Source organism: Lichenostomus cassidix, chromosome 1Aa, assembly GCF_008360975.1.
Source record: "Lichenostomus cassidix isolate B80296 chromosome 1Aa, HeHo_3.0, whole genome shotgun sequence".
NCBI classification, from domain to species: domain Eukaryota; kingdom Metazoa; phylum Chordata; class Aves; order Passeriformes; family Meliphagidae; genus Lichenostomus; species Lichenostomus cassidix.
This window is the reverse complement of record NC_139480.1, coordinates 38,288,544-38,303,089: the sequence shown is the minus strand read 5'-3', so window position 1 is coordinate 38,303,089 and position 14,546 is coordinate 38,288,544. Positions and strand designations below refer to the sequence as shown.

Sequence of the window (14,546 nt, the reverse complement as noted above, 5' to 3'; positions counted from 1 at the left end):
ATTTATATGTTTATACATCTTCAAATAAGGAACGTGAGAGCATATAAAGGGCCGAACTTTAGCCTTGAGAAATTGTAACATTGGAATTGTCTGTTCACTGATCAACTGTCACCCAAAATATATGCAGACAAGCAAAATCCCAGCAGGGAATGCTCTGTAGCTGGCTTTTGCTGCAGCTTTTTGGAAGTTGCTGTTAGTGTTCCCTGCCTAAGAGTTGGCCTGTCAGTGACAGGAAGTGAAAAGGCTAGGCCATGCTCCTAGCTGCCCGCTTTCCTTCTGAGTCATTCCTTGTATATCCCAGGATTAAGTGGCATTGTTCTTCCTATCTGCCACTCTCAGAACAAAGACATTCTATATAAAGGGAATAAATAGCATTTGCTAACGAAAAAGGAAGATTGTCTCAGCTCTGTTGCTTATTCTCTGTAATGTCTCTCAGTTACCTGGAAATAACTGTTTCTACTTTCCTTTGAGTTGTCTATTTAGACAACACTCTGCATGTCTTGCTATGTGTTTGAACAGTATTTAGTGTAAACCAAGTCTTGACCTCACATGAGATCACCAGACACTGCTAGCAGAAATTAAATCCGTAACTATAATTCATACTTTGAGTTTCAACTGGGCCAAAATGGGACTAAAATATAGATGAGGAATTTACTGAGCACACAATAAGAAAATGGAAAGGCTGGGAAGAAAGCTGAGGATTAAAAATATAGTTTTATTTTTCTCTTCAAGAAGCCTATTTTCATTTTCCTCCATCATAACTTTCACAAAATAATAAGGAGCATGCCAAAACTGTTAGCCATTTCTATGAAAGTTTTCAGTTCAGTTATCTTTGCATCGCCCTATTCATATACAACAACTTTAACTCATGAATCAAGAGAACAAATTACACCTGTTTAAAAATTGACCTTAGTGGGAGTTCCCCTATTGTCTTTAATGATAATGGTATGGAATAATTTATAAAAAGCAATTTGCTGGACACAGTTTTGATTATTACTGGAAATCATTGCTTGGCAATGAAAATAGGATATGTGTACTTTTAACTGGTCATGTTTAGTGCCTCAGGGGTCACTTGAACAATACCATGACAACAGTGGCTGTAGTGAATGAAAGAAAAATCAGAACCCTCTTTTTCTGGCAAGTTATTTTTTCCCTCTTTCTTCTACCAGAAAACAGATACAGTCAAAATGTGAGAGACTTTCTACTTACAGACACATAGCTGGCATTAATGTAGTCAGATCCAGGAATACCAGCATCAGGCATCAGCTTTACTCTGTTGTTATTATCTATCATGGAAGTAAAGTCTAGTTAACTAAAAGATTTGTTCAAAAACTGTAAAACATGTAACAAGTGTTCCTGGAGTGCTAATAAATCAAAAATACTGTTGCTAATCTAACAATATTTGACAGAGTAGAACACTAATTACAAAAATAATTTTACCTTTTCCCATTACTGTAAGGTCTTTCTTTAATGTTCCAGACATGTTGTATATAATACTTTTTAATTTAAATGGTGAATGAACCAAAACCTCCAATTTGATGTATGTATGGGAGGATTCTCTGCCTAAAAGTAGCCTGTGTACTTAAAAGACATGTTGTTCTAGCACACATAAATTCTGTGTAAATCAGAGAGCAGGGTCAGGGATTTGATAGTTTTTTCTATATACTTGCTGCCCAGCTCACAGATCTGAGCCAGATTCTGGCACTTTTCCCACAATTTTACTTTTTTTACATAAGGTTAAGTCATTATTAAAAAGAAAATAAAAAGGTGAGGATTTCTGATTTGGTCCCACAGAACGTATGCAGCAATTACAAAATCCAAGAAACGTCATATGTGTAACACCAGCATTTTGGTGTTTGGTCCTCAACTTAGTAAAGAACATTAGAATACCAAGATAAATATTTATGAAACATATCTGTTCATGTTTTATTGTGTGCCATGAATATAAAATTTTAGGGACTGTAACTTAGAGTATGTCTTGAACAAAGCAGTAGATAGCAGGAACAGCTGCTCTAAAAAGTTAATAGCACAGAATGTAGCATTATTAACCAAGGAATGCCATGCACTCCATCTCACATCACAGCTAATGCCTAAAATAATAATGACATTTCTTGTCTTATTAACTGAAAAATGAAGCAGTGTTGAGTATAGAGAGACAGACTCCTGTCTCCTGTGATAATATCTAGCTTGGGCTTATAAGTTATCATACAGTCACTCTGATCTTCTATGGAACATTTGCAGCACTTGTACACATATCCACAAGGAAGCATATCCAGACTCCTGAGGTAGCTGAATGCACAAACATGTGGATTTTATATGTTTAAAAAATTATGTCTTACTGAAGGGGAAAAAAAAAACCAGCAAGGAAGAATGTTAAAGAGTTTGCTACATGGCTTGAATTACAAAGCCAAGAAACTATTGAGGGTACAGTTTCTTGCACCTGCATATTAAAGCTTGTGAGAGCAAGTTGAAAGCTACTTGCAAATAAAACTGTCTATAAAAAAACCCACAAAGTAAAGATGGATTAGTTGAGAGAAAATTTTTTCATAATGTGGACATGATTGTACTGCTATTTCAAAGACAGATCAAACAAAAATACACTTGCATTCCAAATATATGTTATACTATTGAAAGTAAAGAGCAAAATGGAGGAGATTGTCAGTAAACACACATACATGGCTTTATGTTTGGGAAACGATTCTTAGACCTGTTCCAAGGCAGATCAGCATCAGTTGAAGCAAGGTCTTCAACCAACTTGGGAAGTTCCTGCAGAGGAATAAGTGTTTGTTGGAAAATTTTTGCACTTGAGTGAGTTTAAAATATGACACAATCATCCAGTAAGAGGAAAAACTCTACAGTTCTGCAATAGTGCATTTCTAAGAACAGCTGGAAGCATTACAGAGCTTTCCACCTCACTGTCAATCCCAGTTACACCAGCAGTGTTAGATGCAGACAATGCTGTCAAGTTGAACAATTAAGCTTACATGAACTTTCACCTATACAAGCCTGGATAAAGTCAATCTATCACCTTTTGTAGTTTTTTTCTGGTTTTTTTCATGAAGTTACATGCTAGGTTACCATGCCCTACTGACTCAGCCTTAGTCTAGAATAATGCCTTTTCCTGACTCCTGTATCTTGGGAGAGTTTGCAGTACAGCATGAGAACTGATGAGAATTTAATTAAGTTGAGACAACTGGCAATTAGCTATTGTTCATGGGACTATTTGTGAAAGGAGTGGGAAGAGTTATTTTGGGTTTTACTGCAGTTTCATAACTGGTGATTAGTTCTGTTACTGTAGGACAGAGATGGATAAATCATTCATATTGAGGAACTTATTTGAAGGGGATGTTTGTGGGCATAAACAGGTATAATTTACAAAGTTGATTAAAAGAGTGAAGACAACTTCAGAACTTGTTAATGGAGAAAATGTATTAAAGTGATGATCTCATTGTGGTTTTAAGAGAAGAGAAACTCAGAACAGACATATTTCCAAGTATATTGTTAACTTTAATGGATTTTCCCTTTGTTTGACAAATTTTATATGCAAGTCTGTTTTTAGATTTATCTAAAATATAAATTCAGAGATCTAACTACTGTCTTGAATGAGCACAATACAAAATTTTGCTGCTTGTGTGGAGTAATCCCTTCAAATTGATCTTTTAATTTTTCTGGTTACTGTCTGCATGGGCTACTTCCAAAAGTTGGGCAGATAGCCTTACTATCAGGCTCAATATTAATTATTTTCAAGTGCCCTTTTGCCCAGGTATTTGAGATAATTTGTCTTTTATTAATAAAATTTAATGGGAACCTACTAGCAAATGAATAAATAAATTAATAAATGAGAAAGGTCATGAAAAACAGAAAACCAGGACTGTTTTATTGTAGTGCTTTTCTTTCATTGTTAATTCAAATATTTTGTCAGCCTTGTGTGTAAAACACAGTTAAAGGAGGAGATGTTAAAATTCCTCTCATTCAGAAAGCTGAAACTCTCCCACAAAGTTTCTGTCATTGAACATTTTCATGAAGGAAGGACATACAAAAAATGCCTATTTTGCATTTTGCAGGGGTTTTGGGCCATGGAATCCTGTATCACGTGAACTTTAACTTGCCTCATTTGCCTCACTTGTCTGAGTTGTAGCTTGCCAATTAATTCATGTAGAAATAGCACCCTTATAAAGCACTTTGTAGTAGAGACTAAATAGAGAAGCAGATCATGTTATTTTCATAATGATGCATCTATAACTGAGTAAGTGCTCAAAGGCTTCATACCAGTTCTCTGAATTAGTATGCATTTCAGTCTAAATTACAATTTTCGGATTTGAGGAAGGACTGCTTGGGTTTCCAGACTCAATATTAACTTCTCACAGAAACCATGTTTCTTTGCAAACTCATAAAACTTTGAAATAAATAATTTGTATTTTGTTTACTGTAATACCTTTATGGCACTGTGGTGACATTTGGAAGTATTTCAATTTTTTATTCATGAACAGAACTTATCAGAAAACAAGTATTATACAGGTATTGCTGTTTCAGTAATTTGCCAGTTACTAGAATAGCGTAAGTTCCCAAAGGTACTGAGAGACACAGGAATTTGCTGGAAAGCGTGAAGTTTGAATAGTGGTGAGGTGGTGCCCATCATGAGTTACTTTGGCTCCCTATAGTTTCTTCAAACTTGTCTTTTCTGACCAGAAATCCATTCTCATATGGACCTCAGGTTCATTCTGAGGTCCATATTCTCTTCTCATCATGTTTACACACAGATCATGTTCACATGTGGACCGAGACCGAACCCTGAAGATGTCCTGGTACTGCAGCTTGGTCAAACCAGCAAATTAGGTGAAACCAGGAATGTCCCTGGATTACAAGACTAAGTGAAATGGAAAGAGTCACATTTATGTTGGAAAACTCCAAACCATGTTTGTTGTCCACAAACTGCCTATTGTAAATGATCCCTAGACTACTTTACTTGCCAAAGCTATCTTGTAATTGTCCAGGAAGACTGCTAACTGAAACAGTCCAAATTCAACACAGGGAATATACTAGAAGCATATGAGTGTAAATTATCTCATGTTCAGTTCCCAGTACACTTGAATTTACTTGTACAGAGACAGACAGAGAGCCCAAGCAAGCTCAGCATTATGCTTTTCACAGAACCATAGAATGGCTTGAATTGGAAGGGACACTAACATAATCTAGTCCAACCCCATGCTGCCATGGGCAGGGACACCTTCCACTAGACCAGGCTGCTCAAAGCCCCATCCAGCCTGGCTTTGGACACTTCTAGGAATGGGGCATTCACAGCTTCTATGGGCAGCCTGTTCCGGTGTTTCACCACTTAGTCATGTGTTTCAGATATGGGTTTACATCATGTTCACAGGTTTGTGTCTTGAGCTAGTCTTTCCTCCACACATTGCAGGACCCTCAAATCATTTATATAAAACTAGAATTATGAATGTGGATGAAAACAATGCAGATCATGAGTTCTGCTCGTTTACTGATTGCGTTTTATGTTCCTGAGCATTGTCATTACCAATGTAATTTCAAGTGCACTGTCAATCCTCTTATTTATCTGTTAAGATGTGTGCTACAAATGATATAGATATACACTCCGAATGAGGCACTGAACCTACCTTGAAATTCTGCCTGCCCCTGGACAAGTCATCTGGGAAGATATCACTACACTCTGAAACATGGAAGCTGAAGCTCAGAGAGAAAAAAGACTGAAAACCTAAATGACATATAAAACTGTCTACTATAGTTGACTATATAAATGATTTGAAGGAGGCCTCAGCTTCTTGTATTTCTCTAAATTTTAAATGGATTACAAAGATTTTGATTTGATAAAACACTATTGTCTAAGATTTAAGGGATTATAATGCTGTAAGGCTTACTCAATGTGGGTCACACTTCAATAAAGTAATACTAGAGAGTTCCTGGTAATGAATGTAAATATGTGAAAGTGTTATTGATAGTAAAACTTCCCATCTGTTCAGTCATGCATAATGTAACTACAATCATTCTTGCTCAAGTGAAATAACACTTCTGGTTTTAGGAAAAAACATTCTTACTTTATTGCTCTGAGAATTTTATGGTGCTTTTTATTATTAAATCCAGACCAGTTTTACCTAATGAGCATAACAAAAAAACTGTAGGAAATACCATTAATCTTTATACACTTTTGTTAATGTTCCCTTGGAAACTGAAATATTATAATCTAGTGGAAGAAAAGCCAATTGTTAAATTTTCATTTTTGTTAATCCAACCGGTAAGTTATTCATGGTAAATTTATAAATCCAAAATAATAAAGTCCCAGGACACTGACAAATTATTTTTGGGCAAATGACTGTATGTGTTAAGAAAGATAATGATGATAAAGATTCTAAAATAACAAGAAGTTATTGTTGAGAAAAAAATATGATAGCCATAAAATATTACTTAATTAAAACAGTGAAAACTTTGAGATTTAAATTTGAAATTATACATGCATTATATTATCTGTAACGTATATTTTGAGAACTAGGCTCTTTTCAGAAAGAAAGACAGGCTTGCCGTGTTCATCTGCTCATGTAAGGAGATGGAGGCCATTCACATGGAAGCTATTCTCAAGAGCATAACAAATATGACTATTACTTTTAGAACAAAAAAAAAAAGTAGTACCATGCATAAACCTTTTGCTTTCTGCACCAAAATCTATGAAAGAAAAACTTTTCTGAGTTTCACAGCATATGACTAAGGCCTGAAAATTTCACAGAATGTACATTAACTGTTTTTCTGGAGTCATCATTACTCAGGAAAACAAACATATTTATAGCAGTTAAATAAATCTGTGTATATGTTAGAAAACTCTAAATAACTTGTTCTTAGGTAAACTACATATGTAAAAACATAAATATGGTGATCTTGAAAGGTTGGAGACTAAAGAAGATCATCTTTTGCTGACACTAAGGTGAATAGTTCTGACCAGGCTGCAGTATAGACTGCAGAATCCAAATCAGTGTAATATTACTTTCTAAACAATCAACCCAGTAATTGGGTATTGATTATCAAGGCCAGAGTCCTTCATGGCCTTGCCTGCTTAAAATGGACATGAAATGTGACACACGAAACGACTGAAGGTCTTGCGATGTTGTGACAACTGCTAGAGACATACCGAAAATTCTTCCTGAAACTTTAGGTTGTTGTTTGTGCAAAGCTCTTCAACATGTTGTAGAAAGGATTTCTTGCTTATTGGCCTGAAAGTAAGGACAGAAGAATTAGAAACCCATCGGGAATGTCTTTGTCATTCTTCTTATTTATCTGCAGTTTATTAATAAACAAGGTTTCCCAGTTCAATGGAAACTGATACTTATAGGCAGAAAATTATAAATTGCTTACAGCATACTTACTTGATTTCTTTTCGATCACTTAAAAGAGAAATTCTTTACCCCCTTGTTGTTCCCCCTCACAAAATTTTTAATGTTGCTAATGTTAAGGGTACTGTGGGTTATGATTGTTTTTGTAGGTAACAGCATTTCAAGGCAAGGTTTTGACATAAAAGTAAATTTGTAAAGTTATTATTGCATTCTAAGGTACATAATACTTCTTTGTCCCACAGAAAACATTTTATACATTGCAAGGTTTTAGACTTATAAAATATTGCAGTGACCTCATTCTCATAATGACATGGTTTTTAAATCCTGAGGAGTTTAAATAACCCTGTATTACTTTCCAAGCTAAAACACAGACATGCAGTCTTCACCCCAGAGAGAGAGAAAGCATTTCTCCAGTTACCATGCAATTAGTCATGCTTTTATGATTTATACGCAGCTTGGAGGTTTTTTCTAGTAAACATAGAAGAGGGAACCACACATTGAGACTCACTGATGAACACAACATAAAAATCTTTAATAAACTTACTTGATGGATTTTCTATAACTAAGTAACCTGTAACAGAGATTTTTGTCAAATGTAGCAGTCTGAGAGTTAACCAATATTGTGCATGTTAATAGGTTCTAGATTAAATACCAAGTAACTAAAGATTTGTTTCCCTTGTGGATTCAGCTTCAGATATCTTGAGTGATTGTCTTGATTACTTTTTATCTCAGGTATTGGCAGATATTAATAACATAGTTACAGTTTCTATCATTCTCTTTAGATCACTTTACAGTGCTCTGGGCTCATATGGCCCTTGGAAATCCATACTTGCTGCACACCACTACATATACATTGACAGGCTTCACTTTGCATTATTTACCCCATATCATTCTTCTAAGGGCCATCTCAGAGCATAAGAATAGGTTTAATCTGACTGAACACAGACACCTATTTCTTAGTCACTAGATTTCTTTAACAATCAATGAAGAGAAATAGTTGTGATTTAATCTCATCTGAAGCAGATACCTAAAATAAGTCACATATGAATCATGCTAATGGCATGACTCTACAGAAACCACAGCTATGGTTATTTTTCTAAAGATTTTAAAAATTAGTGTCCTGTTTTCATATTCGTTTTTCACATGTTCACTGCTGTTTATGTATATGACAGTTTTAAAAACTGATACATTTTAAATCTTTAATGGTCTCACAGCAGGTTTCATGAAGATAATAGATAAGCATCTATATTCAAGGGATTTTCAGATGGCCTTGAAACTTGGTCACAATTGTCTCTGAATGGATTTAGAGAGCAAATTTAGAGAACTCAGACTCACAAAGCTTGTCTAAAGGACCAAGTAAAAAAGTTTTAAATAATACAGTTTGAAAGATAACCTGCTCCTTCAAAAAAGCTCTAAGTACCCCTTTTATGTGTCTGTTGCTCCAAAAATCATACATTCTTACAAAAAAAATACAAAAGGCATTATCTAATACAAATTTCTACTGTATTGCTATCATAATTTTAGTAGAAAAGAATTGCTTTAAAAATAGTTGGTTTATGAAATTATTCTTAATTATTTAAATTTTAATTGAGATAATAAAATGAGATGAATACAATTGTTGAATAATTTATTATTAAGCATCAGAGAAGTTAATTTCAAAGCTACTAAGGATACGTTTGTGGTACATACTTTATTAGAACAGCTATCTTCAAACAAAGCAAACTGGCTATTAAAGCCTCACTGCATCAGTCTCACTGGGGTTAAAAGAGTAAGTCACAGAAGTAAAAATGCTTACTAAGACAACTGAAGGACAGCTTCAGAGTGAAAAAGAAAGCAACAAAGTAAGAAAGCATGCAACTCTATTTATTCCGAATGATTAAAGGTATAACTTGTGCTTATTGTAGCATGTAAGTTCTTTGCATTAGGTGGCAGATGAAACTACCATCTAGTAATATTGGCAACATTACAGAATTAAAGTTTCCTAACAAAAAAACCTACCATCTAGTAATATTGGCAACATTATAGAATTAAAGTTTTGTAACAAAAAAGGATTTTTAATAGCTGTACCAAAGTACTGCACACAAATATATATTTGTGTTTGAGCAGAAGAGAAATGTTTTGTTAGGCTTTTTTTCAGGACAAAATGAAGGGAAGTTACACTTGTTTTTTCTTTTAATTCACCTATCTTCACCATAGAACAAGAGAAAAAAGTCATGTCCCAGTTGACATTCCACTAATTTTTTTAATAAAGTTAGCTCTCTTCTCAAATTTTTAGCTTTAGGGACTTACTGCACATAATTCACAGTAAGAAAATGCAGTTTTGTCATTAGGGAATAAAAATTACTTCTATGCTGTACATAAGCAGTGCAGGTATGCCATTTAGTGCTTCAGTGCTGAAGGTACATGGATCCAAAAGTATACTTTTTTTTAAGAAGCAAGGTATTTATGGATTATTACTTTAACCTATCTGTGGGAATTTAAGTGAAAAACTTCTTTTTTAGAACTACTGAACTGTCACACTTCTGTTAGTAGCACATAGCAGTGGCTTGGCAACTCAGAAAATAAGATGATTTACTTTAAAATGCTTATAGGAAAATTAACGTCTTACTTGTCTAACTGTGGCAAAGGTGTTGGCTTTGTTGTGTAAGGATTGTCAGAGGGGATGAATTTTGTGTTCACACTAAAGACTTCCAGCAATGCACAGTTTCAGCATCCTTAAGCTTAAAAAAAAAAATTGTCTATGTCTCTTGATTTGGAATACCTAGAAATAATCTTACAATATTTTGTCAATGAACAAATACTCATCTGTTTGTAATCTTGTCCTCTACATTGCCCAGTGCTTTTTTATAAAGCTCAAAAATATAAATATCACTAGATCTTGATGGGCACAATTTAGAATCAAACCATGAAGTGGAAAATTTCCCTATTTCAGCTGGACCATTTCAGATTCCCACTTGTCTAACTTTGAAATGAGGAAAGAAAAACATTCTCTAAGATAAAAAATGCTTTATTGCCTTAAATCTGATTTTCTTTTAAAACAGTGTATTGTTTCATGTGTGGAGTTTTTTTGAAGACTATCAAAAATCTGAATCCCACTCAGATTACTTATGATAGAGCTAGAAAGAAGCCATTTATTTATGTTGGCAGTGATAACTGAGGACATATTGTCACACAGACTCAGCTTTCTCTCTGGGTCAATCATCTGAAATCCACAGGGAATTTAAACTTCGTCCAACCAGAAAACTATAGAAATTACTATGTAGGCAAAAGGCTTAACTCATAAGCACCACTGACACTTCCTAGGACCAACAGAGGAACTAATTTTTAACAAGTTAATTGAAAGCAATATGGAGCTTAACCCTTCCTACATATTAAAGTCCTAAGGAAAGAGAACACATGGTCATTTCTTCCATTGTTCCAGGACACATACATTCATAAATCTTTTTGTCCTGGGATATGAACTTCAGGAAGCCTATTTTTGATAGCTGATTACTAAAGGGAAACTTGTTGAAGAAAAAGGCAAGGCAGAAGCCATGCTTATCCCCACTCAAAGGAAGACAGGTCTGTCTACACAAAGAAAGAATCAGGCTGGTCTGTAGAAATTAATGTGTGTGCAAAATTGTCTCCTCAATTAAAGACACCCACTGAATGCATAGTATATAGGAAAGATAAGATCAGACAATCATTTTCTATACAATACTTCTCCATAAGGAGTTCTAATTACCTGATATTTTCAAGGGCTACAATGTCTGTAATGTGGAAATATTTCTCCTGACCCATTTTCTTGACAAGCTGTCTCACATAGAGTGAAAAAAACCAAAAAACCCTCAAAGGATCAGTCACAATGTGCAACTTGTCAAGGAATGATTTAAGAAAAATGGGGATTTTCATGGCTTTATCCTTGCTGCAGAAACCACTGCAAAAGTAGGGTGCCAGAGAGGTTGTCTCCTAGGTAAGCACCTGCAACAGGGAAGAGTTACTTGTCTCTCACCAAAACTGGTGCACCCTGAAAATTTAGGGACAGAATCTAGTCACAGAAGATTAGTGTCTGCTTTGAAGAGCCACTTGGCAAACCCTGTGGACATGTTGTAAAAGGCAAGTAACGAGAGCAGCCAGTATATGTATATTCAGTGTGCTTAATGAAACTGTTTAATCCAGTTTAGATTGATGTGCTATGTACATTTTGGACAAGGTTGTTTTTTACTGTTATTCTCTGCCTCCCACCATGTCCATCATGGAGTGCAACATATGTCCCAAACATTCAAAGTCAGCATTTTGGTTCATAAAGATCTCATTTTCCACTAAATTCAGTAGGACTTAATGCCCTCTGAAACTACATCCAATTGATTTATTTCTTAATGAAGACTCATTGAGACAGTGTATATATACTAGCTAGTATTAAGAATTTTAGACACTGGAGCTTGTCAATAATGTTTTTTATGATGACCATTATGTTAAAAGACTACTTCTGGAAACAGGGATTTTCCTTTAATTTTCTGGGAAAAAAATGTTAACCCACAAAAATGTTTCAAAATTGTCAAAATGGGATGCTTCACACTTTTAAATTACTGGTTTTCTACTCAAACTGCCTTTTGTAATGCAAAATACTTCATATTACAAAAGTTTAAAAATTTTGTGAAAGATAATGCTTTGATTAACCTATAATAAACATTTGCTGAGCTTCAAAATGTTGAATATTTGATCTGTGAATGATAAAACATATTTCCAGTCATATTCATACAGAACAGAAAAATCTTTTTCCACTTTTTTGTTTTTCTCATGAGATACCAGCTGCAAAAATTTTCTGAGAATATGAGCCAAGATCATAAGCCATGATCCACTAAGTATGAGAGAATGTCTGAAGAGACAATGGATGAGAGAAAGTCAAGAAGGATCTCATGGAGCAGGCTAGAGTATTTTGATTCTCTGGATGAACTGTGTGAGCTGCAAGTGTGTGCCTTTATTGATTCATAGTAGCTAAATAGTGTAATGTCAGAGAAGTGACAAAACCCCTTGTTTTCATAATACCCCCTTCAAATGAGCACTGCATAGGATGATTAGTAGGTAGAGGAAAAAAGTCTATAATGTTCTTTTATCACCCAGGATTGTCACACAAACTCTCCATCGCCCTTTCAGGGTAGGAAGCTGGACCACATTTCAGTTGATGTATTGCTGTCCAAAAATTACAAACATGCCAGTCTGGTAAAGGAGTCTACCCATCTCTGCCTTCCTCATACACTTGCAAGATGCCACAAACTGAAACACAAGCAGCTTTGCAAACACAGCTGAAATAGCTGCCTAAATGTGGCCAGTGTAGATTGTGCAGATGCAGTGATGCCCATTCCAAAAGTGTGGGAAATTTGTGAAGGTTATACTGTAGTCGTCAACATGTAATACAATATTTTAATCTGCTAACATGTCACTGCTTTAACCACAAATCATGAGAATGGTAGGGTCAATACAAGAACTGGGACTGTGTTTGACTTCAACATAGCCATTCCACAATGGCAACAGGTACAAAAGTTCTTTCATGGTACGACTGTGGAAGTCTAAAAACAGGAAACAAAAACATTTTAGTCATTAGGTTTTGCAATAAGCTGCCTTGGTACATGCTGCCATGCTTCTGCCAGCTCCTTGTATAACTCATTGTCACCAGGAAGAGAGTAACTATTAAAAATAGCATGAGACACTTAAATGTCCCTTTCAACCACTGACCTTACCAGAACAGTAAATATTACACATAGTGAAAGAATCCCTGAAGCTTAAAAAAAAAAGCGCCATAATAAACTAAAAAATTTGGAACAGGTAAAGGATATCCTGTCCCTCATTACTATATTATGTCATCTAGTAGAGTACCTCAGGATATTTTCTGTCTTCCAGCTGAAAAGATGTCATAAATTCTGTCCTGAGGAGCTCTCAATTAGTGCCTGCACTTCAAACTTCAACAGTTTGTCATAATGTTCAACAAGGGACCTGGGCAAGGAGCCTGCTGTAGTTTCAATGCCACTACAGTTTGAAAAATAATAATACAAAATGTAAACAGCTGCATCCTGTACCTTACAATGACAGAAGTAAAGAGTCTTTGCTTTTGGCCATTAAGGGATGGTTGGAAGGAGGTAGGAGAACAATACAGATGGAAGGACATGAAAAATTGCAAACCAAAACATGAGACTGAGTCATTAAAGTACGGTTATGTAACTAAAACTGCTGAAGCACTGTTCAGTAAAAGCCTTGCTGTGCATAAATCACATAATGAACTGTAAATAAGTATGAAATATTATAGTTTTCAATTACTCTTTAGAATTTTTGACTGTAAAAATTTAAACTACACGTAATGTAGACAGAAAAGGGACAAAATGGTATTTGCAAACTGAAAAAGGATTTGACTCTGTGGATGTGTTGCTGAGATTGTAGGGTCACAGTATGAAACAGCTGCAGTGTGAGCACAAAAGACAGTGGAGGAAAAAAGACAGTTTCTCTTAGAGTTTATACATTCTAACTTCCAAAGGAAAGGAACAGCATGTTTCATATGTCACACTTACACCACCTTTGTTTCAAGGATAGGTTGTATATATCAGGGCTCTATTGCCATAACGCGTTATAATTTCCATGTAAAAATTGCCCTGATTTATTTCAAAATAGTTGTGTAACTCCTATAACTCAACATTAGGGACTTAAAATAAATATGATTTCATGATGACAAATACCACTGTTTGTCATTAGAATAGCTGCAAAGATTGACAATTCATTTTGATTAACTATATCATTCAATATAGTATGATAGCACACAGGTTAAGAGTACAGAATGGAAAACACACCATGTTGCTTCAATAATACAAAAACTTACTGGATGACAAAAATCTCCTTGCGTCTAAAGAAAAATGAAGAGTATCTGGAAGTAAAATCCATTAATACTTTAGTATATAAACAGCATTAGTACTATTCCAACTCAGCTAACAATGTGGAAACAAGGCAATTTTGAAGATCTATCAAGATCATTTATCTGAGGCACAGTTATCAAAATGCATTGGCAATGGCTCTGCCTTCAGATGATGCTTTCCACTGACATTAGCAGGTACTAAATTCTGCTATCTGAACGAGTGCCCCGCACAGAACATACCCCAGCCATTACGTCAATGAGTTCCAGATGATTCCCAGTATGTTTTCTCATCTGTTACAAGCAGCCATTCTTGC

At 35.1% G+C, this 14,546-nt stretch overlaps 1 protein-coding gene across 1 annotated transcript in view; it reads right to left on the bottom strand.

Moving 5' to 3' along the window:
* PTPRQ (protein tyrosine phosphatase receptor type Q) overlaps positions 1-14,546 on the bottom strand; it is a 121,315-nt gene that overhangs the window by 9,942 nt on the left and 96,827 nt on the right. Inside the window, exons 53-55 of the mRNA XM_085045732.1 lie at positions 7,151-7,232; positions 2,676-2,766; positions 1,210-1,286 (exon numbers count right to left, since the gene is read on the bottom strand). Of these exons, the coding sequence (XP_084901858.1) occupies positions 1,210-1,286; positions 2,676-2,766; positions 7,151-7,232 (250 nt within the window). The remainder of the gene's footprint in view (positions 1-1,209; positions 1,287-2,675; positions 2,767-7,150; positions 7,233-14,546) is intronic.